Source organism: Paroedura picta, chromosome 14, assembly GCF_049243985.1.
Source record: "Paroedura picta isolate Pp20150507F chromosome 14, Ppicta_v3.0, whole genome shotgun sequence".
Lineage (NCBI taxonomy): Eukaryota > Metazoa > Chordata > Lepidosauria > Squamata > Gekkonidae > Paroedura > Paroedura picta.
The window spans coordinates 14630558-14655172 of NC_135382.1; the positions used below are offsets into that span (position 1 = coordinate 14630558).

The window sequence follows — 24615 nt, forward strand, 5'->3', positions numbered from 1 at the left end:
GACAATGAAGGCAAATGTTCATTTTCAACTCGATGCAAAACTGTCTGCCTAAAATCAAATCTAATATATGAGAAATGTGATTTTTAATACAGTCAATGTGTTCAGCATACAGTTCTGCATTTCACAGTACTGGAACAACACTGAAAGGCAACTCAATACAAAACTCCCTTAAATCGGGGGTAGTCAAACTGAGGCCTTCCAGATGTTCATGGACTACAATTCCCATGAGCCCCTGCCAGCATTTGCTGGCATTTGCTGGCAGGGCTCATGGGAATTGTAGTCCATGAACATCTGGAGGACCACAGGAGGACCACAGGTTGACTACCCCTGCCTTAAATGACAGTGACCCCTAACTGGGCAAATAGAACATCAGGCATGCACACTACTCATCTTTTTAAATCCAATTGTGTGTTTTTAAAATTTTCTTTCTTTTAGGAAAAAGACCACAGAAAAAAGACCACAGAAAAAAGACCACAGAAAAAAGAAGGGAAAAATCTCAAAAGTTAGAAAGTAATAAAAAAGGGTAAATACAGAATGAGAGAAGGAAAAAAAAAATAACAACGCTAACAAAAGACACTACTGCTTCTCTCTTCCACTTGCCTTGTAATTATTTCCCTTTTAAAAAACCCAGTTCTCTTGTCATCATTGGAGTCAGATCACCTTTGTAATTTGTTTGAACGGCATTTTATTTATTTTATTTCTATTTTATAATTTAATTTATACACTGCCATTCTCAGAAATTCTGGCTCATGGCGGTTTACAACATATACAATAAAAACAATAAAATCACAATTCGTAAAAACATCAACCCAATAAAACATCTTAACATTACACAATCCCAAGTTGGCGGTATTACATTATTACATCCAGACCTCTAATGTTATAGAGTTAGATGTTGGAACAGCTGAGGATGGACATGCTTCGGGCTAGTTCCTGCTGGTCTAGTACCTGAGCATAGTGTCTAATTTCCCCGGTACTTGTCATGCTCGGCCTCAACCAGATGCCTGGCGGAAGAGCTCTGTCTTCCAGGCCCTGCGGAACTGAAGGAGTTCCTACAGGGCTCACAGTTCTTCTGGGAGCTCATTCCACCAGGTAGGGGCCAGGACCAAAAAGGCCCTGGCCCTGGTTGAGGCCAACTGTGCTTCCTGGGGGCCCAGGACCATTAGCACATTCCTAAGCAGGAATCCTGGAGGATGTCAGATACTATATAAAGCTTCTGCACTTCCAAGGAAATTGATTTTAGAGTAGAAATGGCTCATGAAAAATGAACAATGTTTCTTCAATCCCTTGCTAGCTTTATTAAATTTTTGTCCATGCTACAGGACTTTAATATATTGATAAGCGATAACGGTAAGCATTTGGGACACTCCTGGAAGCATCCCCGTCAACACAAGCCTACCTTGAAAAGAGGATGGACACCTGGCAGCTGACGGAACATGGCCACAGCAAACACTTCAGAAACTAAATGAGTCCGAAGGAGATGCGTGACAGTCTGATGCACGTGGAAATCCGAAGACCGAGCCCAGATCTTGGCTAGTAACCAGTCATACTTGGCATCGGAGGGAAGGAAAATGGGATTGTCTGGGCCGGGAGCTTGACTGATCTGCAGAGAGCAATAACGCAGTTAAAATTTGCACAGCGATGACACAAACTAGTCAGCCAATGAGCAGAAAACTAATTTACCTGGATAGCAATAGGGACAATCTTCTTCTTCAAGTTCTTGTATAATAAACAGATGGGCGCAGCTAAGTATTGTACTGTGCAGGGGTCTGTCTTATTCCCTTCGATGCCGTCCAGAAGTTCAAAATCCACTATGAAAATATTCCCGTGCTACAGAAATTGTTACAAACAACCAGTTAGTTTAGCTCCTGACAAGCAGTGGTCTATGGCAGGGGGAGTCAGCTCATGGGAATTGTAGTCCATGAACATCTGGAGGATCACAGGTTGACTACCCCTGATCTATGGGATGGAGCTCAGGAGAACGTGAAATTAGTCTGTTTCTAAAAAAAAATTATTATATGTGATTTCAAACACACGTTTTAAATGGGAGTTAAATAATAATGAAATGTGACCATGAAATGTTTGTACCGCCATTTCTTCTTCCAGCGTCAGATTCCTCTCCAAACTGCATTCAACCATTTCTGTGGTCACGGGAAACTTTTTGGGCAGCTCTGTGCACTTCTGGATCATTACAGGATTGCACCCATTCAAGAACTGGTATCCAAACATGAAATCTTCCTGCCAGTGCTGCATCACATACTCTAAACAAAAAAAAATGAAAAGGAAGTCCAAGTGAGCACTATTAGCACAGAATATTCGTTGTTCTTCATCATTCAAAATGAATGCATGTTTTCTGTTCCTTTTTAGTGTAGCTGAATCTATTACAATTTGGGCCCAGCTTGGTGTAGTGGTTAAGAGTGCGGATGTTTAATTTGGCAAGCCAGGTTTGATTCCCTGCTCCCTCACACACAACCAGCTGGATGACCTTGGGCTTGCCACAGCACTTATAAAGCTGTTCTGATCGAGCAGGAATATCAGGCCTCTCTCAGCCTCCCCTCCCTCACAGGGTGTCTGTTGTGGGGAGAGGAAAGGGAAGATGATTGTAAGCTGCTTTGAGACTCCTTCAGGTAGAGAGAAGCGGCATGTAAGAACCAACTCTTCTTCTTCTTCAGGAATCTCAGGGCTCTCTCAGCCTCCTCTCCCTCACAGGGTGTCTGTTGTAGGGAGAGGAAAGGGAAGGCCACTTTGAGACTCCTTTGGGTAGAGAGAAGCGGCATGTAAGAACCATCTCTTCTTCTTCAGTAATATCAGGGCTCTCTCAGCCTCACCCACCTCACAGGGTGTCTGTTGTGGGGAGAGGGAAGGCGATTGTAAGCCGCCTTGAGACTCCTTTGGGTAGAGAAAAGCGGCATATAAGAACCAACTCTTCTTCTTCTTCAAAAGGTTGCATGAGTGTCTTCTCCACACTTCTAAATAACCTGTACTTACAGAATCCCCCAAAAATACTTTCCAGTTTCCTCGGCCTACAATCTACAGTGCTGGAATGCAAGCAATAAGGACAACAAATGAACTAAGAGATGCTCAAAGAAGGCAACCACATGCTCAGGTGCTTTTCTTGCAGCAGTTCACAGCCGGTTAATAGTGGGAATTCTCTAGAGAGTTCTGGCAGTGCCCCCCACCCAGTTGAGCTACCCACATGTCTCCTCTATTAATCTCACCCTAAATCACCAAGCAAACTGCATTCATAATATCAGATTAAGTGGGATATTTATGCCAAAATTCCCCTTTTACCGGCACCTCTATTTTTTCTTCGAAGAGATGGAATTTCTGTTTTGTTGGCCCAAATCCCAAAATACTGGATTTGAATGAGGAAACCAGTTGATAAAATTAGCATTTTAGTTCATAAGATCCAGCCCTGATCTGGAGGGCTCAAGCTAGCTCCATCTCTTCAGATCTGGGAAGCTAAACATGGTCAGTTCTGGTTAATATTTGGATGGGAGACTGCAAAGAAATTCCAGGGTTGCTTTAGAGGCAGGTAGTGGCAAACCACCTGTGTTCATTTATTTATTATTTATTTTGATTTATTTCGATTTTTATACCGCCCATTCTTTGCAGCTCTGGGTGGTTTTGTCTTGATAACTCTACAGGCTTGCTATAATTCTACAGGATTGCTATAAATTGTCTGCAATTTATATACTGCCCCAAGATGATACATCCGAGAATGGTGGTATATAAATCCCTAAATAAAAATAAAATTTGACAACACTTTTCACTACCACCAAGACTTAAAAATACAAAGCCAGTAAAAACAGACAGTTTAATGCATACATTCAGATTACATCTGAATTCACTCATCCCATGCTTTACACTTTTGACAGATACGTGAAACAAATTTAATCAAAACTCACCAGAAATTGTATTGCTAATTCTGACAAAGATCTTCTCAAAATCTGCAAAGTCACTCCAGGAGGATTGGAACATGTGCATAAAGCGGTTCACGTACAGATTTTCCATCCTAGAGAAAGAAAATAAATATCAAGTGATTACATGCTGCTATCACTCCTTCTTGTACTTTCTCCCCTCTAACCAACACTGTTCACCTTCCTAATTTCCTTTCTTCTCTGAAATGAAATTCTCAGTGATGATATAAGGACACGAGACTGCAGGAAATCTGAATACACTTGTAAGAATCAAAACAGGTGTGGCACCTTCATCAGAGAAGAGTGACATCTGTGTCTTCTCCGACAACTGTGTCTCATTCCAGCCAAAAAGTTATGGCTTCTCAGTCCTCTTTAGGCTTACCCTTTGGGGGCTTAAGAATGGGTGGGAGGGTGCTGCAGAGATTTGGTTTGGGTAAGTTATTGTGGGTTCTTGTTTACTGTTTGCTTCAGAGTTCACTATGGAAAATCAGAGAGATACAATCAATCTCAGTGAGTTCCAACAGTAAAGCTGCTTTCCACAAAAATAAGGGTTTGAGAAATTTTAACTTTTAATATTATAGGCATGAACCATGTGGTTAAAAGACAAAACTACCTGCATCTTTCAAGCAAACAGAAAGCCAGTATTCTGATGATTCAAGAAACTCAGTAACAAACAAATATACCACACAATAAAAATATCATTCTTGCATTTTCAATTTACAGGCCACCCTTCTCCAAGCAAGCCAAAGATCTTTGACTAGAAAGGTTATACCCTGAATCTTTTATTGTGTCTATGGTGTTTGAATCTAACTATCTATAACAGCTATTGCCAACCTTTTGACCGTGGTGGAGCTCCTGTAATAATTTTTTAGGCTTCGAGGAGCCAGAAATGATCTCAGCTGGCCATACCTCCCTGCCATGCCCCCCGGAAGTGACATCACCACGTACATTAACAGGCAGGCTCAAGGAGGATGGGGGGGGGGCAGTGATTTAAAGCAGGAATAGGCATGTAGGTTCTGCCCTTTCAAAGGCACAGAAACCCCAACAGAACTCACTGTCACTCAAGAGGGGGAGCAATGGAAGAAGATGGTTTCCTAGCTTGCGGCTGAGTCCATTAAGGCAGTGGTCTGCAACCTTTTTTAGGCTGCAGACCAGTGAGTGGGGGAGGGTGATCCGGCGGCCGTGCATGCATGTTTGTGCCATGCGCGGCAGCAAACATGCATACGCAGCAATTTCGCGCCTGCGTGCCTGCGTGTTGCAACATGCACGGCTGCAAACGTGCATGCATAGGACTTTTGCGTATGCTTTGGCAGCCAATTTGCTTGCGGCCTGGGAAATTTCTCATTGTGGGGGGGGGGGGGGAGAGGGAGCCACGGCCCGGTGGTTGGGGACCACTGCATTAAGGCAGGAGGGGAACGGCTGCGAACCTGGAGCTCCCGTGGATCCCTGGCTGAGAATCCCTGATCTATAACATGAGTTTCAAATGGTTTCAAAATACTTACGCTTTAGTATAATTCAAAATGAAGTCGACTCCTTTCTCGCTGTCAAACTGTATGTTGCGAGGCAACTCCTTGTGAGTTTTGGCATCTATACTCAAGGGAAAGCCAGGATGCCATTCTCCCCAGCTGACAATAAAAAAGAGAACTAGTGAGCCAACAGCCTATTTGTGATTTATGAGACTGAAAACTGCACCACTAAAAAAAAAACAATCAGTGGCCTGCACATTCCAGATCAGCCACAAATAATTACTCCTCAATGTATAGAAAACAACACAAGCTGTGAAGCCATGAGGATACTCACCGATACAGTTTCTGGCGATCCTCCAGTTCTTTGCGTCTGTGATGCTTAAGGACCTGAGTTTTGTCATCCTTAGAAAGTTTGGCTAGAACGAGATGATGAAACAATAAGGACAGAATATGACCTGAGATGAAGCTTAGTTTCCGAGTGCCTTTTGTCACATACAGGGAACCCAGCAGGTCAGTTTGTGGAATGTGTTCTTCATCTGCTAGGGGTTATAAGGCTGAAGAATTTCTCTTGACCACTAAAGTCCCCCTTCCAGCTCATTCTCTGGCTCGCTGATACCTTTTCAGGCTCCTGCCTATAATCCTCTTAAAGGCCTCTTTTGAATGCAGACCCCATATTCCCCATCTATATTACAGAAGTACATAAAATAATTGTTTTGTCTATTTGATAAAAGAGACTAGTAGTAATCACTTGATTTGTGACCTTCCTCTGAATCATAATACTGGTATCAAATTTTTAAAAGCAACATGGGGGTTTAGAGACCCCCCCCTGCACTCACACATCTCATCACTGAAACATACCCTGACCAAATGACACTTCACCCAAGTCTTCTACTTTGACTGTTGGGTCTCTGCTCTGTGAATGCTCAGAAGATAAGAACAAGCAGTGTTGCCAAAGAAAAAGTTAGACCTCTGCCCTTTCCCTAACACTAAACTGAGAAAGGATCAGTAAAACAGTTTTGGAGAAGAAACACAACCCAAGAAGTCAGCCAAGAGGAAGAACTGGTTTTTTATACCTTGCTTTTCACTGCCTGAGAGTCTCTTGTGGCACAGAGTGGTAAGGCAGCAGACATATAGTCTGAAAGCTCTGCCCATGAGGCTGGGAGTTCGATCCCAGCAGCCGGCTCAAGGTTGACTCAGCCTTCCATCCTTCCAAGGTCGGTAAAATGAGTAGCCAGCTTGCTGGGGAAGGCACTGGCAAACCACCCTGTATTGAGTCTGTCATGAAAACGCTAGAGGGCGTCACCCCAAGAGTCAGACATGACCCGGTGCTTGCACAGGGGATACCTTTACCTTTACCTTTCACTGCCTGAAGGAGTACCAGAACAGCTTACAGTAATTTATCCTTCCTCTTCCCATAACCAACTCTCTGTGAGGAAAGTGGGGCTGAGAGAACTCCTAAGATAATTGCTCTGTGAGAACATCTCTGAGAGAACTGTCACTAGCCCCAGGTCACCCAGCTGGCTTCATGTGAAATGGGGAATCAAACCCAGTTCTCTTGATAAGAGTCTGCCGCTCTTAACCACTATATCATGCTGGCTCTCCTGCAGGAACAGAGTTCCTGCTGTTCACAGGTAATGAAGCCTGTTCCTTTTCCTGTGGTGGACAAGCAGGTTGCTATAATTCCCCCACCCAACTGAATTCAGAATTCCCTGGCCATACATCTCTTTGAGAAATAGCCAGGTTCCCTATGCACCTGAGACTGGTATCTACAGAGCCTGATACAAAGGGGTGGCCCATATTCATCAAGAGATAAGTCCTTGCTGCTAAAATGGAGCATAAATTCTTGTAACTGAAACAGAGGAGGCATTAACCCACTTCCAGAACTTCTTGCAACATCTAATAAAAAGTTTCCATGTGGTGTACCAGAAGGCCTCCTCTCAGCTACACTTTTAGTTGAAAGGTGGCATTCTGAACCCCCCACCCCTCCTAAAAATCCCTCTAACGCTGCATCCCTGGTGTGGAATGCTAGGTCAAGGTCCCCTCCTCTCCACGAAACCTTCATCTTTAAGTACAGGGGAAAGTTTCTAAAGGGGGTAGGGTCAAAATATTGCCTCTCAGTTAAGAGACTCTGACTTCTCTTCCCAGTAGAGGAGAAACTTCTCACTGCCTTCTAGAGACCTACAGGGGCACAGAAAACATGGAAGGTGGTTCGGAATGGCAAGACATGGGAGTGGGTGGATTAGAATGTCTTCATGGAAGTGGTTGCACAATATCTCTCCAATGAGTCCCATAGCAGTTAAGAGTATCGGACAAGGATCTCTAGGCAACCCAAGTTCCAATCCTCATTCTGTCATGGAAACTTGATGGATGGCTTCACAGGGTTGTTAGGGGAAAATGGGGGAAAGTAGAGGAAGTTAAAACTCTTATCAGTATTTAAATGCAACACAGATATAGCAATTGCATATGGAGTTGTTTTTAGATATTTGGAAATGATTTATATAAATGTGTAGATCGGCCATCAATGTTATATTTTTTATTTATATACTTTATTTTTTTAAAAAGTTGTCAGATTTTAAGTTTTTTCACCTTATTTCCCTGTTTTTTTTAAAGAAAGAAATAAAAAAATTCAGTTGGATATAATGGGAGTGAGTACATTGATTGATGTAAGTCACTTTGGGTCTCTATTGAAGAGGAAGGCAGGGCATAAATAAATTAAATAACTGCATATAAAGCTAGTTAAAGCAGTTCTCAACTCATCTGCTCACTTCAAATAAAACTCTCCCAAATACTCACCTCGCCCATCTCGGAGTATCACCTCTTTTTCATCTGTAATCCATCTATAACATGGAAATTCCAGGTAATCACCTATTGGTGTTTTCACTGTGATGTACTTAAGGTACCAGTCATCAGGAAACCAATATTTTCGCTTCTCAATTTTTATCAGCTGAATCTCCCCCAGGTCTTCTGACATCGTCACATCATAACTGTCCACCTAGGGGAAGAAAATATAAAATACGATCTACTGGGGAACACTATGTCCACTACATGTCGATTGTGTCTTTCCCTCCTTTTCTTTTAATAATTTCATTCTTTCACTGCACAGAATGTCAACAACTTGACTACCTTCCAGGATCTTCAACAGTTCCAGAATAGAGGGCCTGCAAAACAGAGCTGATCCACCAGTGTCACGAACTATGGTTCTTTTGCAAGAAACGCTGAGATGTTCTTAGAAAAAGAAATTGTGTCCAAAAAGGTACATCTGGAAACATCATGGTAGGAAATCTATTGCTAAGAATAACTAGCTAGCCCAATATAAGGCTAGAGAAAAGCATTCCCCAGCTCCCATCTACATTTCAAATTCCCACCATTTACACTCCCCACGGTGGAAAGGCTTTTCTCTTCAAACAGCAATCAGAACAAAACGAAAGTTACAGTTTTCATACCTACAGGCCAAAAGGCGCTCAGTCCTAAAAAATAACATGCAAACTACAGAGAACATCATGGATGCTCTGAATTTGTGGAACAGGCTCCGTCCCAGTGAAGAACCGAGCAGGAGGGGGAAAGGAGATCAAGGGAAGAGCCCCGCAGGCTCTTGGGACTCTGGTTCACCTTTGGCTACAGTCCATGACAGTCAGGTCTATAGCTGAGGCCAGGAAATCAACATCAAGGAAACCCTGGCTTCCCTAACCCTAAAACGGTAGTTCTCCATCCATAAAATATTAACTTCCCAACATAAATTGATTCCCCCTTGTAAGGTTTTAAAGAAGGTGCTGTATTATCATTGTTATCATTTACCTAGGAAGGGCAGGCTACAGTGGTATTAAAATCACCTGGCATGTGTTGCATGCAAGCATAATTCTTTGGGACTATTTAAAGTGATGTAAAACTGTGAACCAGCCGCTTATTTGCCTGTAGCTGGTTTTACAGAACAGAACAATCAGTCTCCTCTTGTCAGGTTATGATATGACAATAAAAAAACAAAAACAAAACACCAGTACAAGTTTGTGGGAAAATAATACAGCAGAAGCAGGCTCACTTCTAAGCAAAAACCACCTGGTATATATTAGTGGATAATCATTTGAAACATAATATAATGTCTCCACAATGCTACTGATCCAAGATGGTCAGCAGCTGCCGAAAAGCAGAAGACTTCAAGGGTATAAAAGACCTGATCAAGTAAGAAAAGGTATTGAGTTTTATGTCCTGCAATCCTCCATCCATGCTCTTTAAACCTAATCAATTGCCCATCTGTTCACTTATATAAAAGCTAACAAGCTAGAATCAAAAAAAGGAAGAGGAACCAGAGGTCATATTGCAAATTTGCATGGGTTATTGGAGCATACCACAGAATTTCAGAAGAAAATTGTGGTTCATACAGTCGAATGCTTTTTTTGTAATGCCATATTTGGTTTGAAGAGAAATGAGTGTGCTATAACAACTGATTGTTTTGATGTACAGCCTGCACTTCAGACAAGAGGCCACTGGTAAGACAAAATATTTAAAAACAGAATGGTTTCCTATTGGCAGAGGAATCAGACAAGCATGTCATTTATCTCCCTATCTGTTCAATCTGCACACAGATCATATCATAAGGAAAACTGGATTAAGTTGAGATGAAGCTGAAGTGACTACTGGAAGAAGGAACATAATCTTATTGGAATGTTTATTAGATGTGTCATCTGACAGACTACATTGAATGTGTAATTCGTTTTGAGTCTCAGTGAGAAAGGCCAGCTACAAATAAAGTAAATATCTTAACCAAGCTGGTTCTAATATTTGTGAAAAGCCAGCCTGGGAGGAGTGCTGTCAGGGACATCTCTGGGTGTCCGGCCTGTGCTTCCCCCTGCATGGGCCAATCCAGGCGTGCCCGGCCAGCCACTGGAGTGCCCGCCTCCAGAAGCTGGCCACAAGACGCTCGCTCAGCCTTGCCACCAGATGCTTTCTGGCTGGTGAGAAGGGCGCTCCCGTGGCTCCGCATCTTCACTGCCACTTGACCCATCCACCAGCAACCATGCCGCCCTGACCGCCAGGAGGGCTGTGGCCTCTGACACCACACGTTGCCCCGACCACCTCCGGGGACATTCCGCGCTTGACGCGGCTACTCCCTACTTGTCTACTGCACAGCAAGCGCCTACAGTAAGTCGCCCGCTGCCTACCCCCTCTCACACCATGCACTGCTAGCACCCGTTGCATTCCTGGATGCAACGGCCTTGACTGCTAGTAAAATAAATAATATACATGGGATCAGACAACAGTGGCACAATCCCTGAGCAGCCCACAAGTAAGGGATCCTTTTCCAGAAACTTTCCATCTTCAGAGCAAGCATCACATCCTTCCCCTGTGAATAAGATTCCTGTCTAATAACATATATTAGCAAAAGAAGATTTGTACCCACTTACCTCTAGGTCTAAATCCCTTGTTATTAGTCTCTTGTTCCGTTAAAAAGAATTCCCCTGCCAATAAGAGTTCTACAGAACTATTGAGGAACTATGTCCTGTCCTGTCTTTTTCTTTGCTTTCTTCTGAGTCTGCCAGAACACCATTTCTACCCTTTCATTCCTTAATATCTTTCTGCTTTACTCTTTCCCTCTCCCCTGCAGGCTTTTTAAAATCAGCCCTCTTTTGCCCTGCTAACTATAGTGCTGTTCTAGTTAGCTGCATATGGAATTCACTCTTAGATGATTCAAGACAGGTTTCACACCTTTTCCCCTTAACTTCTTCCTTTTTATACAGGGAATTTACCTGTGAAAGACAAATTTCACATCAATCCCTAGAGCTGATTAGAGAGGTATATGATTGATGGAGCAGTACTCCTCTTTTGCACCACTGTGGCCACAAACCTGATGGGTGTGAAAGTTGAGCAAGGAAGAAAGCTGACAGGAAGAAATTTGGTTCATTTGAAATGTGGAGTTGGAGGAGAGCTTCATGGTTACCAAATGTATGGGTTCTAGAGCCTACAATCTCCGTAGAAGCTACAATGCCTAAACTAAATTATGAGAATACAAGAGTCACTGGAAAAGACAATAATGCTAGGAGAAGTTGAAGGCAGTAAGATCCAGTCAAATTCCGAATTTTGGTTATCACTTTTGAGGCTACATCTGGGCCCTGAGGGATCGCCTCTCTGCCTATGCCCATCAAAGAGCCTTGCGCTCTACCACCTCCAACATCCTGGTGGACCCTGGCCCCAGGAAGCCTGCTTGACCTCAACCAGGGCCAGAGCTTTCTCCATCCTGGCCCCCACCTGGTGGAGTGAGCTCCCAGAGGAGATCAGGGCCCTGATGGAACTTGAACGGTTCTGCAGAAGGGAGCTCCTCTGCCAGGCATTTGGTTGAGATCGATCTGAACCACTGCTTCCCATTGGCCCCCAAGCCTCCCTCTGTTGACAATCATTACAAATCTGCCCACCCCACTGAGCCTCAGTATGAATTGATTCATGTTCTCTAGTAGTCTACCGTTCCATAATGCTGTTTATAGTTATCACCACATTGTTGCTATTATTAGAGCTAACTTTAAAAACTTTGTTACCTGCATCGTTCCTGTTTCATGTAAACTGCCTTGAGCCTTCGGGGGGGGGGGGATATAAATAAATAAATAAATAAATAAATAAATAAATAAATAAATAAGAGATGAACTGAGAGAAACCACAACTCTCAGGGCCATTTCGCACGGCTTCAAAGTAGCAGAATGGTTGCTATTTAGAAACGCTACTAATTTGCCATAACCCACGATGTCGTAGACAATCTGCAACAATCCTGAAACCAATCAGCAAAAAGCGCTTCGTTGTGGCGCTTTCAGGGGAATCCAGAAAAGTGGATTCACCCTCCGGATAGCGATACACTCCTGCAACCAATCTGCAACAGTAGCGCTAAAGACCTGTGCGTTACCATTGTTGCTGGTTCTTCAAAGTCCCTCCCCCTGGCTCTCTCCTCCAAACTTCCGGCGAAGCGATCGCCATTTTATTTTCTCCGAGCGAGCGGGGATAAACGCACCGGCGAGCCTCTTTCTGTTTAGAGGCTTCCCTGGCTTCAGTCCTTCACCTTTAGTCACTAAGCACAAACCACTGAAAAGCCCGTTTGCTGAAATAAAGTCCCTTTATTTTTTACAAATAAATTCAGCCAAAAATCGGGCCTGTTAGAGGGGGGGGGGGGATTTTTTTTTTATCACTCGAGGCAGCGTGCAAACGATCATACAATCAAACGACAGCTCACATTAGGCAGCTGGATGGGTCTCTCCGTAGCAACGAATCTACCTAGATTCGTTGCTATGGGTCGTTTTTTTTTTTAAAAAAACCTTTCTTAAAGGGAAAGGGGCTGTTTGGGAGCATGCTAACGGCTGCCCATTGGCTGCTTGACGGCCAGGGGCGGGACGAGCTTGGCAATAGCGCTTCCTTTCTAGCGATTTCTTCCGAGACCGGAAGGCTGTGGGAAACGCTAAAAAACGCAACTGATTCCACTACAAAGGCAGGTATGCATAACGACGAATTCCACTATTTTAAATGGCGATTTTTCATTCTGCAAACAATTTGCAACAAAGATCCCTGTGCGAAAAGGCCCTCAGTTTGCAAGATCTGACAAAATGTTTTTGAGGTAATTTGTACTGGAATATGAAAAATCAATAGTGTCCATGATGTACATGCAGAAGAATACCCTCCAAGGGGCATCGAAGGAGATATATAGTAAGTATACTTAGATTAGCAATTTTCTCTTATCTTCAAATGACCTACTCCTTTGTTCTGATGGGCTCAGTTGGAAACTTCCTGCCCCTTTTGAGTACACTTCCTGCTACCCTTTCCTCCTTAACTTTAGTCAGTTAAGACTGTTAGGGCAATCTCTCTCCTAACAAAGTTGGTTTCTCTTCTCAATAAAACTATTTTACTCTTTTAAGCCGCTGGTGTTCTGCCTTCTTGCCTATTTAAACCCTGCCAACAATTAGTTCACAAGGTCGGCATAAGTTGGAAGTGACATGACAGCACTTGTCATACACACACTCACAAACACACAAAGCCACACAGAGTTTCAACAATCGCAGCATGTATCCAATGGGACATTTCCAGGGGTAGAAGGGACTGTTGCCTCCATGACTTTCCTCCCCTCCCCGCATTATTCCTAGCATCTAAGGTAGCTTGTCTCTTATCAGGGTTAAGATGCAAGGACAGTGTGCATCCGTTTTACAATCTTTCACAGGTTGCTGATTTGTATTTAAGATTGAGTCAAGGTGCTGTTACTTACTTTTGAAGTCCTGTGGTCCACATACCTGAAAGGACCACCTCTGCCGGTATGAGACCATGAAGCAGAGATGCTTCTGGTCATCTAGACCAGGGGTAGTCAAAGCTGTGGTCCTCCAGATGTTCATGGACTACAATTTCCATGAGCCCCTGCCAGCAAACGCTCATGAGAATTGTAGTCCATGAACATCTGGAGGACCACAGCTTGACTACCCCTGATCTAGACCTTTCTACTGGAAATGCCAGGATTGGGACCGTCCACATACTAAGAAGATGCTCTGCCATTGAGCCTTTGCCCTTTATCATTGTCGGAGAGGAACCGGGATGCCTTTAGCTAACCCGACCTTTCATGTCAAAAACCAAGTTTAGTCTTAAATGGCAGAAAGTCCTTCCATGGATCTCAAAGTGCTGTTTTTATTTCCTTTATAAAGGCAGTTTACTGTGAAAAAGGGAAGGACACTGAAATAGGGAACTACAGACTTTATGCAACACAATTTGTGAAAAAAACGTAGTCGGTATTAAGTAGACACGGAAGCAGAACTATGTTTGAATGCAAACTCAGCAACTCTTTTCCGGCACGTACTTTCAAGAACGGTAGCCATGCTACTGTACGGCAACAGGAACAATAACATGACCCTTTGGCATTTGATACAACCAGACCACAATAAGAGTTTCCATCATATTTCGCCTGGCTAAATGTGCATAACTGTTAAGGTGGCTGGTGCAGGTTTTATCAGCATCCCCAGAAATATCCTCATTTACTATTAGTAGATAGATAGATACATTTATTTGTATATAGCCATAGGCCTTTACAAAATATAAAATACAAATTTACAAAGAGTAAAACAGAATAAAAGGAACGGTATAAAAATATAAAATTGTAAGACCAAAGAACTGAAACGGTTGTAACATTGGCCCTTATTTTCCTTGCAGCCAAAGCAAAAAGAGCGGTTTTATATGTTACATTATCAACCTGGTCAGATAAAAGATAGATTGTCTTTTCAGCAACAGAGGGGAAGTTAGAGCCCTGTAAGATCTCATTGAGGAATCTGGCCCTGGGTTGAGCATAAAGTAAGCAGTCAAAGATGTAGTGGGGTAAATCCTCCAGACCTTGTGCACTATTAGTAAGTAAGTTGTTCAAGTTCTCTGTATTATCTGGGAAAGGGGGGTGGGTCATACAAATAACCCTTTGAGTAGTATTTACTTTGGCAGATTCTGACAGGTAGGCCAGTGGATTTAGGAGTTACTTCAGGTCTCAATCATAAGCCTGGCAGAAGAGTGTACGGTCTTGCAGGGCCTGGATCTCACTTGGCAGAAGGTCCTACCTGGCCCTGCTTGTGGGCAGTTTAATTTCCCTGAGGCCAGGGATCCTGAGCAGATTTTGCTCACTAGATCTTAATGTTCCTAGGGCAGCTTTTCTCAATCTTTCTAACGCTGAGAAACCCCTGAAACATATTTCAGGCTTCAAGAAACCCCAGAAGTAGTGCAATAGTGCAGAATATGGATGAGAAGCATAGCTGTGTAGATGCCCCCCCCCACAGGCCCCCACTTCCCAATCTCTCCAGGCCCATCATTGGCCATTGGGGGAGAGCAGGTCAACATGACCACATATGGCCATATCATCCAACAAATATTTAATAAATTTTAAGAAAATGTAAAAAAAATAATTAACTTCCACCTGTTCAGGAAACGTTTCCAGAGCACCAAGGGGTGCCAGGACGGAAGCCTGAGTGGTAAGGGTCCAGGACCAAAGGTTTCTCCAAGAATGCCAGGAGCTGGTACATGGCTGCCCTCTCAACTACGTTACCCAGAAACGCTAAACACGAGATTGGGTGGTAGCTGGTGGGGTCCTGTGGATCCAGCAATGTTTTTTTTTTCAGAAGAGGCCCCAAAGAAGCACGTCGGACCTCAACAAGGGCCATAGCCTTTTGGGTCCTGGCCCCCACCTGGTGGAACCAGCTCCCTGAAGAGATCACGGCCCTACCAGAACTCCCACAATTCTGCAGGGCCTGCAAAAGGGAGCTCTTCCACCAGGCATTTGTATGAGGCCGACAGACTCAAAACATCTGTTGGTTCCCCCCCCCCCCCACAGACGCCCTTCCATGACTGAACAATCTGATCTGCCCAGGGATTGTCATTGTTGTTCTGTTAATAACATTATTCTGGTTATCATGTTATGTTATGATTATGTTATGCCATGTTATGTTATGATTGTTATTTGTTGCATTTTTATAATATTCCATGTAAACATTCTACAATGTTTAATGTAAACCATCCAGAGCCATAGGGAAGGGCGGTATAGAAATCTAAATAAAATAAAATAAATAAATAAGTGCCTGGAAGCCACATGGAGGTGGTGGAGTAAGAGCCTTGGATGGCCCACAGTTGGAGCACTGTCACCCTGTTGGGGGCATATTCCCCAGTGAGGGCCAATCCGAAGCTTGGCACATTGTCCGAAAGATATAAACATTTTTATAGGTTATGATTATAGCCAATTTGGATGGAAGCTCTTCCCCTCCCTTTTCTTTTCCTTTTTCCTCATTTTTGGTTTACATATTTTCATGTTTTGTGTGGCCGTAAGTGGTTGAAACAACACCATAATATGATGGTCTTATCTCTATACGAGCCTATTAGATACGGTTGTTTTGTTTTCTCCTTGTTGCTATTGGTTTTGCGTGTGTAAAATAAAACAGTTTTTAGAAATAGAACAAGGCGTTTCACATATGCCCTTCAAACTTTGCATAGTTCTTGCCCCAGTAGTCTGTTTGACATACAAATTTCTCGGACTGATTTTGCTATCTCAAAACTCCACCACTGGTTTGAATAACTGATGAGGAAATAAGGCTCGAAACAACGGGACTAAGACAACATGTGCAAAAGACAGACAAAAAGTGTCACAAATGAAACAGTGATCACTCCTTAACCTTTTCGCCCCATTTAGAGTTTAGTCAGACTGTGTTCAATACCACATCTTCTTCTAAACAGGAATTGTTCAAGGCAATGAAGGGGATGATGCAAGAAAGAACAGTAGCACTCTCTGCTCTCAGAACTGGGACACAATTACATAACACGTCATTTTTTTTTTTGCATGGAACTCTATTCCTGATGGTGACTGAGGTGCAAAGTGATTTCCACCAACTCTCCTCTCCCCTTTGCCCCCTTTATGGTTTCTGAAGGTCCGTTGCAGCAGGAGAGGGAACGCCCACTTATGAAGTTCAGAGGTGGTTGGAGAAATGCTGCTAGAGGCAAGGAGAACACTGGGAAAGACAGAGGTTGTCAGGGGAGAAAGAGAGAGAAGAAGAAAGCAAGATGGAACTGGGAAAGAAGGAGAGCTGCTTGAAGGATAAGCAAGAGACATGACCTCCATAGTCACCTCTGCCAACATCTGGACAAAGAAATGGGATACACAAAGCTTCTGTCTCTCTCTAAGACAAGAATGGAGGCAGTTTGGGTGCATCTGGCAAATTTTTCTGTAATGACCATGGTGTGTGTGTGTGTGTGTGTGTGTGTGTGAGAGAGAGAGAGAGAGAGAGAGAGAGAGAGAGAGAGAAGGGGAGCTTGTTGCCTTCTCTAGAGCTTCACCTGATAAGTACGAAGAAAACAGCTTCTGCTTTTAACAGCAGCCTGAAGCACAAAAATCAGCAGGAGATGGGTTTTGCAACACAGAAACACACCCTTGATGTAAGCCATTCAGTCCAGTCTGATCCTATGGCTGATCTGTTGCCACAATTTTCGGTCCTGCAGTGCTTCTTTTCGTTTTGTAACGTTCTGGTTGGTGTCTGTTTTGATCGTATCTGATCACCACATTCTTTGTCAGTCTGGTTCCCTTTTACCATTGAGCAATCCTAGCATAACTGCTTTCTCCACTGAGTTGGATCTCATGGTATGGCCAAAGTAAGTGGGCCGGAGTTTCGTGATTTTGCCTCCCAGTGATAGATCGGGCTTTATGTGCTGCAGCATTTCAGTGTTTGTGACTTTTGCTGTCCATGGAATCTGCAGAAGCCTTCTCCAAAACACACAACCCCCTGCCAATGTCTGAATGTCAAAAGCTACTCTTCAAGGGGAGGTGCTCTGATTAAGATCGCGCATGCTGAGACAGGTCTCAAATAACTAATGACGACTCCAAAACACACAACTGATACTGTGGATGTGGCTCTCATGATTTCAGCATAAGAAGAAGAGCTGGTATTTTGTACCCTGCTTTTTACTATCTGGAGGAGTCTCAAAGCTTACAATTGCCTACCCTTCCTCTCCCCACAAGACATGCTGTGAGGTAGGTGAAGCTGTATGCTACAATTCTATGAGGCTGAGAGAACTCTAAGAGAACTGTGACTGGCCCAAGGTCACCCAGCTGGCTGCATGATGAGGCATGGTTCCCCAGTCTGCTGCTCTTAACCACCACACATACCAAGCCAGTCTGGGATAGTGGTTAAGAGCAGCAGGTTATAATCTGGCAAGCTGGGTTTGATTCCCCTAGTCCTCCACATGCAGCCAGCTGGGTGACCTTGGGCCAGTCGCAGTCCTGATAACGCTGTTCTCACACAGCAGTCCTGTCAGAGCTCTCTCAGCCCCAACTACTTCACAGGGTGTCTGTCTGTTGTGGGGAGAGGAAGGGAAGGCAATTATAAGCCTATTTGAGGCTCCAGGTAGTAAAAAAGCTCAGTATAAAAAACAACTTTTCTTCTTCTACACAAAACTCGTTCCCCAAAAAAAATACCTTTGAAGATGCTGAGGCAAGACCATTTACTTATCAAACAGTCCCTCCATCCTCCGTGAAAATTCCTGATGGGAATGAAATTCCCGATTCCAAACATACAGGTTGAAGATCGCAGAAAACCCACCCTCTCACTCATCTTCTGCTGCTCTCATCATGTGGCATGGTAACTAGAGGGCCATCACACACTTCCCACCATGAGTGGTGTGAAGACCCAAGGGTGGTGGGAAATGAAAAACGGGGAAAAGAAAGAAGGATTGTTCCAATGGGGAGGACAGAACCTCTAAGGCAGAGGTAGTCAACTTGTGGTCCTCCAGATGTTCATGGACTACAATTCCCATGATGCTGGCATGGACTCGTGGGAAATGTAGTCCATGAACATCTGGAGGCAGGTTGACTACCCCTGCTCTAAGGAAATATTTTCTTTTTAAAGATGAGCAAAAATACAATTTTAAAGTTCTACTGTAGTATTTGCTCACTATTACATGAATACATAAGGCAGTCAGTGTATGATGTTATTTAGCAATGTGGGGTTGTGAATAAGAGTGTCGAATTAGGAGCTGGGAGATTCCAGATTTCAACAGCCCTGTGCCTTGGAAGCTTGAAGGGTGACCTTGGTCAGTCAAACATTATCAGCCTGAGGAATGGAGGGTTAATTAGCAGCTCTGAGTCCCCACTGAAAGGCAGGGTCTAAACGAAATAAATAATTACATCTCCTGTACCTTGTAGACATAGACAAGTCCCGTAGCTTCTTGCTTAGCTTCAGTTATGTTTTTAGCCTTCTGATTGGGTCTACAACCCTAGTTCTACTGTGCCTTTTAATGACTGTCCCACCGGTCAACTGTATTAACTCATTCTGTGTAATCTGCCTGGAGTCCAAGCAAGAAAGGACTACAAATAATGTAAAGAAACAACAGCCCTCAAATGCCTCCCAAAATACTGCCTGTAGGCTATGGTATTCCCAGTTGCAATGTATGGCTGCGAAAGTTGGACCATAAGGAAGGCCGAGCGTCAAAGAATTGAGGCTTTTGAACTCTGGTGCTGGAGAAGACTCTTGCAAGTCCCTTGGACTGCAAGGCGAACAAACTGGTCAGTCCTAGAGGAGATCAGCCCTGACTGCTCCTTAGAAGGCCAGATCCTGAAGATGAAACTCAAATACTTTGGCCACGTCATGAGAAGGAAGGACTCCCTGGAGAAGAGCCTAATGCTGGGAGCGACTGAGGGCAAAAGAAGAAGGGGACGACAGAGAATGAGGTGGCTGGATAGAATCACTGAAGCAGTCGGTGCAAACTTAAATGGACTCTGGGGAATGGTAGAGGACAGGAAGGCCTGGAGGATCATTGTCCACGGGGTTGTGGTGGGTTGGACACGACTTCGCACCCACCTTGTGGGTGTCCCCCCACAAGGATCAGCATAAGAGGAGAGCTGCCATGGGACAAAGTAACTGGAAATAATCAACTCCTCTCCCACATACTCTTGGATCTCTTTCACTGGATCCAGCATTCACTATCAACTTTTTAAGCTAGAAGAGGTTACTATAGCATTTACTGCAAGAGACGAAATATACTGAACAGGTCAACATTACTCTAAACTTCAGCTCAATACCCACATTAACTGACATCTCTCAAAACCTCTGTAAAAAATCTGGGGCAAATTCTACACCAGCTCCACTTTGCAAACGGTGTCCCCAAAGTTATAGCCACTTGTAATTTTCTTTCTGCAAACAAAGTATCTGGGGCATGCAGCATAAAACCAGAAAACTACAGATTCTGCAATGGTGACTTTTTTTTTTAACCACAGCTAATGTAATGTAAAAAAAACAAACCAAAACACGAAACTCTCATCAGTTTTTGAAAAGGAAAACTGATCCAAAGAAGCACTCAGGGTATGGCAAGACTCCCCTTTATTGAACTGCAATGTTTCAGTTGTCAGTAGACTGGCACAAACCGTGGGCTTTCACTGGAGAATACTTAGCCCACAAGAGGGAGAAAGATGTTCGTGTGATAGAAAATAACCCCATACACCAGGGGTAGTGAACCTGTGGTCCTCCAGATGTTCATGGACTACAATTCCCATGAGCCCCTGCCAGCAAATGCTGGCAGGGGTTCATGGGAATTGTAGTCCATGAACATCTGGAGGACCACAGGTTCACTACCCATGCCATACACTAGCGATCCCCAACCTGTGGGCCGCGGACCACATGTGGTCCTTCGACTGATTGGAGGTGGGCCCTGAAGGACACCTTCTCCCCTCCCCCCGGCCCTTTACTTCATCCCCCCAGCCCTTTACAACACACTTCATTGTTGTGGCGTGTCTGTATCTTATTTTGAAGGGATGTTTAAACATTACCATAGCGATCAGAGAGCGCTAGGGCAGTGGTTGAGAGTAGAGGAGTAAACTACCCCCCCCCACCGGGCCTCAGTAAAAGGCGTTGAGTGGTCCCCGGTGATAAAAAGGTTGGGGACCACTGCCATACATCATTTGTTGAACTTTTGGCATTAGAGACTTTTGAGAACAGTTGATGCTGTCCCACTGAACACGGCTGAAAAAGTCTTCAGACAGTTTTGAGTATGGGAACTCTTGCACGAAGAAGCATTTTACCCATTCTAAAGGGGAATATATTTCCTACAAGTTCTTTTTCAACCCCACCACAATGTTCCTATCAGAAAGTCCAGGTTTGCTCCAGAAGGCAGCAGCAGAACAGTTGGTTTTTATATCCTGCTTTTCTCTGTTTTAAGGAGTCTCAAAGCAGCTCTCTCCATTACAGGCCCCTTGTGAGTCAGGTGAGTGAGAGAGCTCTGAGAGAACTGGGACTGGCCCAAGGTCACCCGACTGGTTTCATGTGGAGGAGCGGGGAATCAACCTAGGCTCTCTAGATTAGAATCTGCTGCTCTTAACCACTATGCCACGCTGGCAAAGGTGTATCTTGCTTTGAAAACCTTACCAGTAGTTCCTTTAAGTCTGCTGCAACTTGACCAAAACCTAATAAATGTTTAGGTATATTTAGGTATATTTACTTTGCGTTGGCAGCTTGCTCTTCTGACACATGACTAAAGCTTGTCTGTCTGTCAAAGTACAATTTTATGTTAAATAATAATACATCCTGCATTTCATGTTTTCAAATAAATTTAGAAAAACTACCGCTTCCCCAATGTTAGTTTCTTTAAAAAAAAATGAAAATGGGAGTCAAAAGCTTTCCTCTTGGCTTCAAAGCTTTCCAGGGTTTTGCGAGGTGTAGTGGTTAAGAGCAGCAGCCTTTAAACTGGAGAGCCGGGTTCGATTCCCCACTCCTTCACACATAGCCGGCTGGGTGACCTTGGGCGAATCACAGTTCTTTCAGAGCTCTCTCAGCCCCACCTACTCCACAGGGTGTCTGTTGTTGGGAGAAGAAGGGACGGGGATTGTAAGCTCTGAGACTCCTTCGGCTACTGAAAAATGGGGTACAAAACTCAGCTGCCATTCTCCATCACAAGCACAGGTACAACCTGCGTAAGGCAGGTGTGTTTTACTCGTTACTTATCCACTTGTCCTACAACGCTGTGGCTGATATTGCCAGGCCCAACTGCCAAAGAGAGAAAATGACAAAGGGCTTTCCAAGGCAGGGCTTAATTCTCTTGCTTTTCTGTTTCGGGCAGAGCCGTAATGAGGACAAGACAGCCTGCCTCCATCACACAAGGCTGAGAGGGCACAGAAAAGGTATATCATAACATAAATAAACTAAAATAACTATAGATTCAAATGGGCATCTATGTTGGTCTGAAGTAGCACAATAAAATCAGAGTCCAGTAGCAACTTGAAGACCAACAAAGATTTATTCCAGGAGTGAGCTTTCTAGTGCTTGCACTCAAAAGCTCACACCTGGAATAAATCTTTGTTGGTCTTAAAGGTGCTACCGGACTCTGATTTTATTGTGCTAAAATAACTAGTTCTTTAGTCTTTTATCTTTTAATCAAGTACGGAAGTGCTTTTGCATCAAGCACTACCACGTTGCAGCTGACTGACGCAGCCCTGAGGGGTTTTCAAGGCAAGAGATTACAGGGAGTGTTTGCCATGACCTACCTCTGCATTCAGGGGCTGCCATTGCTTGGAGGTTTCTCATCTAAGTCCTGACCAGGACTGGACCTGGTTAGCTTCTGCGATGCGGCTAGCCTGGTCCACCCAGGTCACCGACAAAAGTACAACGGGGGAGTGGGGGGGTTTTATAGTCTTGCCTCAGGTGCAGAATTCACTGGTGAGGGCTGAGGGATGCCAGCTTCCAGAGGGGACCGGAAATTACCACTCGTCTCCAGACTACAGAGATAAGTTTTCTTGGAGAAAACAGATGCTCTGGAGCAGGGGTAGTCAAACTGTAGCCCTCCAGAGGTCCATGGACTTCAATTCCCATGAGCCCCTGCCAGCGAATGCTGGCAGGAGCTCATGGGAATTGTAGCCCATGGACACCTGGAGGGCCACAATTTGAAGGTGGGCATTGTAATGCACTGAACCTCACTGAGGTACCTGTTCTCCCCAAATCTCCAATAGTCTCCCTGCCTGCTTCTGTCCATCCTCCCCCCCCCCCATCCCCACCCTGCTGGTGCCTAGAACTGCCAGCTGCAGGCTGGGAAATTCCTGGAGATAGAGCCCGGGGTGGACAGGGAGCTCTGTGGGGTCCAACGTCAGAGAGCCCATGCTGCAGAAATCCATATTCCCCAAGGGAACCCATCTCTGGAGAGGAGCTGTGATTCCCCGGGGACCCCCGTTTCCCAACTGGAGGTTGGCATCCCCATCGCTCTGGTCCCCTAGTCAACCTGTGGTCCTCCAGATGTTCACGGACTACAATCCCCACGAGCCCCTGCCAGCGTTTGCTGGCAGGGGCTCCTGGGAATTGTAGTCCATGAACATCTGGAGGGCCGCAGTTTGACTACCCCTAACGCGCTTGAGGGGAGCCTCTCCTCTCCGCTGGGATGAGCCGTCTAGGCTCCCGCTCGGCTGCGAGGCGCAGCGCAGCGGCTCGGAGGGTGGCCGCCCGTCGGAGGGCCAGATTCACCGGCGAGCTCGAGGAAGAGACACCGGAGGGGCGCCCCAGCCCGCCCGCCTGTCCGCCCCGTCCACTCACGGCGCCCCGCTCGAAGTCGTTGTAGAAGGACTTGTCCAGCAAGTGCCGCTCGCTGGAGCCCTCCGAGCCCACCAGGGTGAGGTAGACGTAGTCGTCGGTGCCCGCGAACCACTGGCTGCCCGTCGCCACCGTCACCGAGTAGGACATGGCTGCAGCCCCGAGTGCCGCTGGCCGGACGGGAGGGAAGGCAGGCAGGCAGGAGGACGGGCGGGCCGGTGGGGAAGGAGCCGCCCCGGAGATGAGCCCGCCCGCCCGACGGGGAGGGCGCCAAGATCTCCACGTGTGTCCGCCCGCGCGCCCGCCGCGGGCCTGGGTTTTGGGGGACCTGTCTGCAGGTGGGTGTTGCGGGGCTTCCGCAAGGGATGTTTGGGGGAGACCCTAGAGCAGCCATTCGCAAGCATTTGGGCCCCCGGGCCTCCCAAAGAGCTCCTCTCTCTGCGGCCAGGGCCCCTCGACAATCCACGGAGGATGCCACACAGCCCGATCACATGGACAAGGGGGGCTTCTTAAACGCCCAGAGCCCTTAGATTCAAATGGGCAGCCGTGTTGGTCTGAAGTAGAACAATAAAATCAGAGCCCGGTAGCTCCCTTAAGACCAACAAAGATTTATTCAAGGCGTGAGCTTTTGAGTCAGATGAAGAGTGCCTGCACTCGAAAACTCACGCCCTGAATAAATCTTTGTTGGTCTCAAAGGTGCTCCTGGACTCTGACTTTTTTTGTACCGAGAACACTGGACCGCTCCAACGGAAGGGAAAACTTGCCTAGAGACTGTAGGAACTTAGCGAAAGGTTATAGAAGCAGGCGCGGGGCTTTTTGCCTTCTTTCTCGAATGCGTTCATTCCAGCACAGGCAACGGAACGGATTACGGGGTCTCTTGCATGAAGGCTGGGCTGCCTCGCAAATAATGACGTCACATGTGGCAAAAAGTCTATTTCATCGGTTCAGTTCCCAGCCTCTCCCCCCATAAACCCTTTGGGCTCCCCAGCTCAGTCTTTGGGCTTCCCAGTCTGCCGACCCCTTTGCTTGCTCGCCTGTCTGACCTCACGGGGAGTGGGATACTGGTCTGCCTGCCCCCCCCCCCCCCCGCCCACCATCCTGGCCCCTGAGCTGCGCTGAATGCCCATTCCCATTGCTCTGCTCTTCGTTCTCCCTCCCTGCTGATTGCTGCCAACCTGCTTGCATGCCCCACACCTTCAC

At 45.3% G+C, this 24615-nt stretch overlaps 1 protein-coding gene across 1 annotated transcript in view; it reads right to left on the minus strand.

The window, feature by feature from the left end:
* The window catches only part of ALOX5 (arachidonate 5-lipoxygenase), a 39318-nt gene extending 15693 nt beyond the window's left edge, over nt 1-23625 (minus strand). Inside the window, exons 1-8 of the mRNA XM_077310078.1 lie at nt 23419-23625; nt 8180-8378; nt 5721-5802; nt 5423-5545; nt 3909-4015; nt 2089-2261; nt 1684-1830; nt 1400-1603 (exon numbers count right to left, since the gene is read on the minus strand). Coding sequence (XP_077166193.1) covers nt 1400-1603; nt 1684-1830; nt 2089-2261; nt 3909-4015; nt 5423-5545; nt 5721-5802; nt 8180-8378; nt 23419-23565 — 1182 coding nt within the window. The 5' untranslated portion in view covers nt 23566-23625. The remainder of the gene's footprint in view (nt 1-1399; nt 1604-1683; nt 1831-2088; nt 2262-3908; nt 4016-5422; nt 5546-5720; nt 5803-8179; nt 8379-23418) is intronic.
* Nucleotides 23626-24615: the final 990 nt, after the last annotated feature.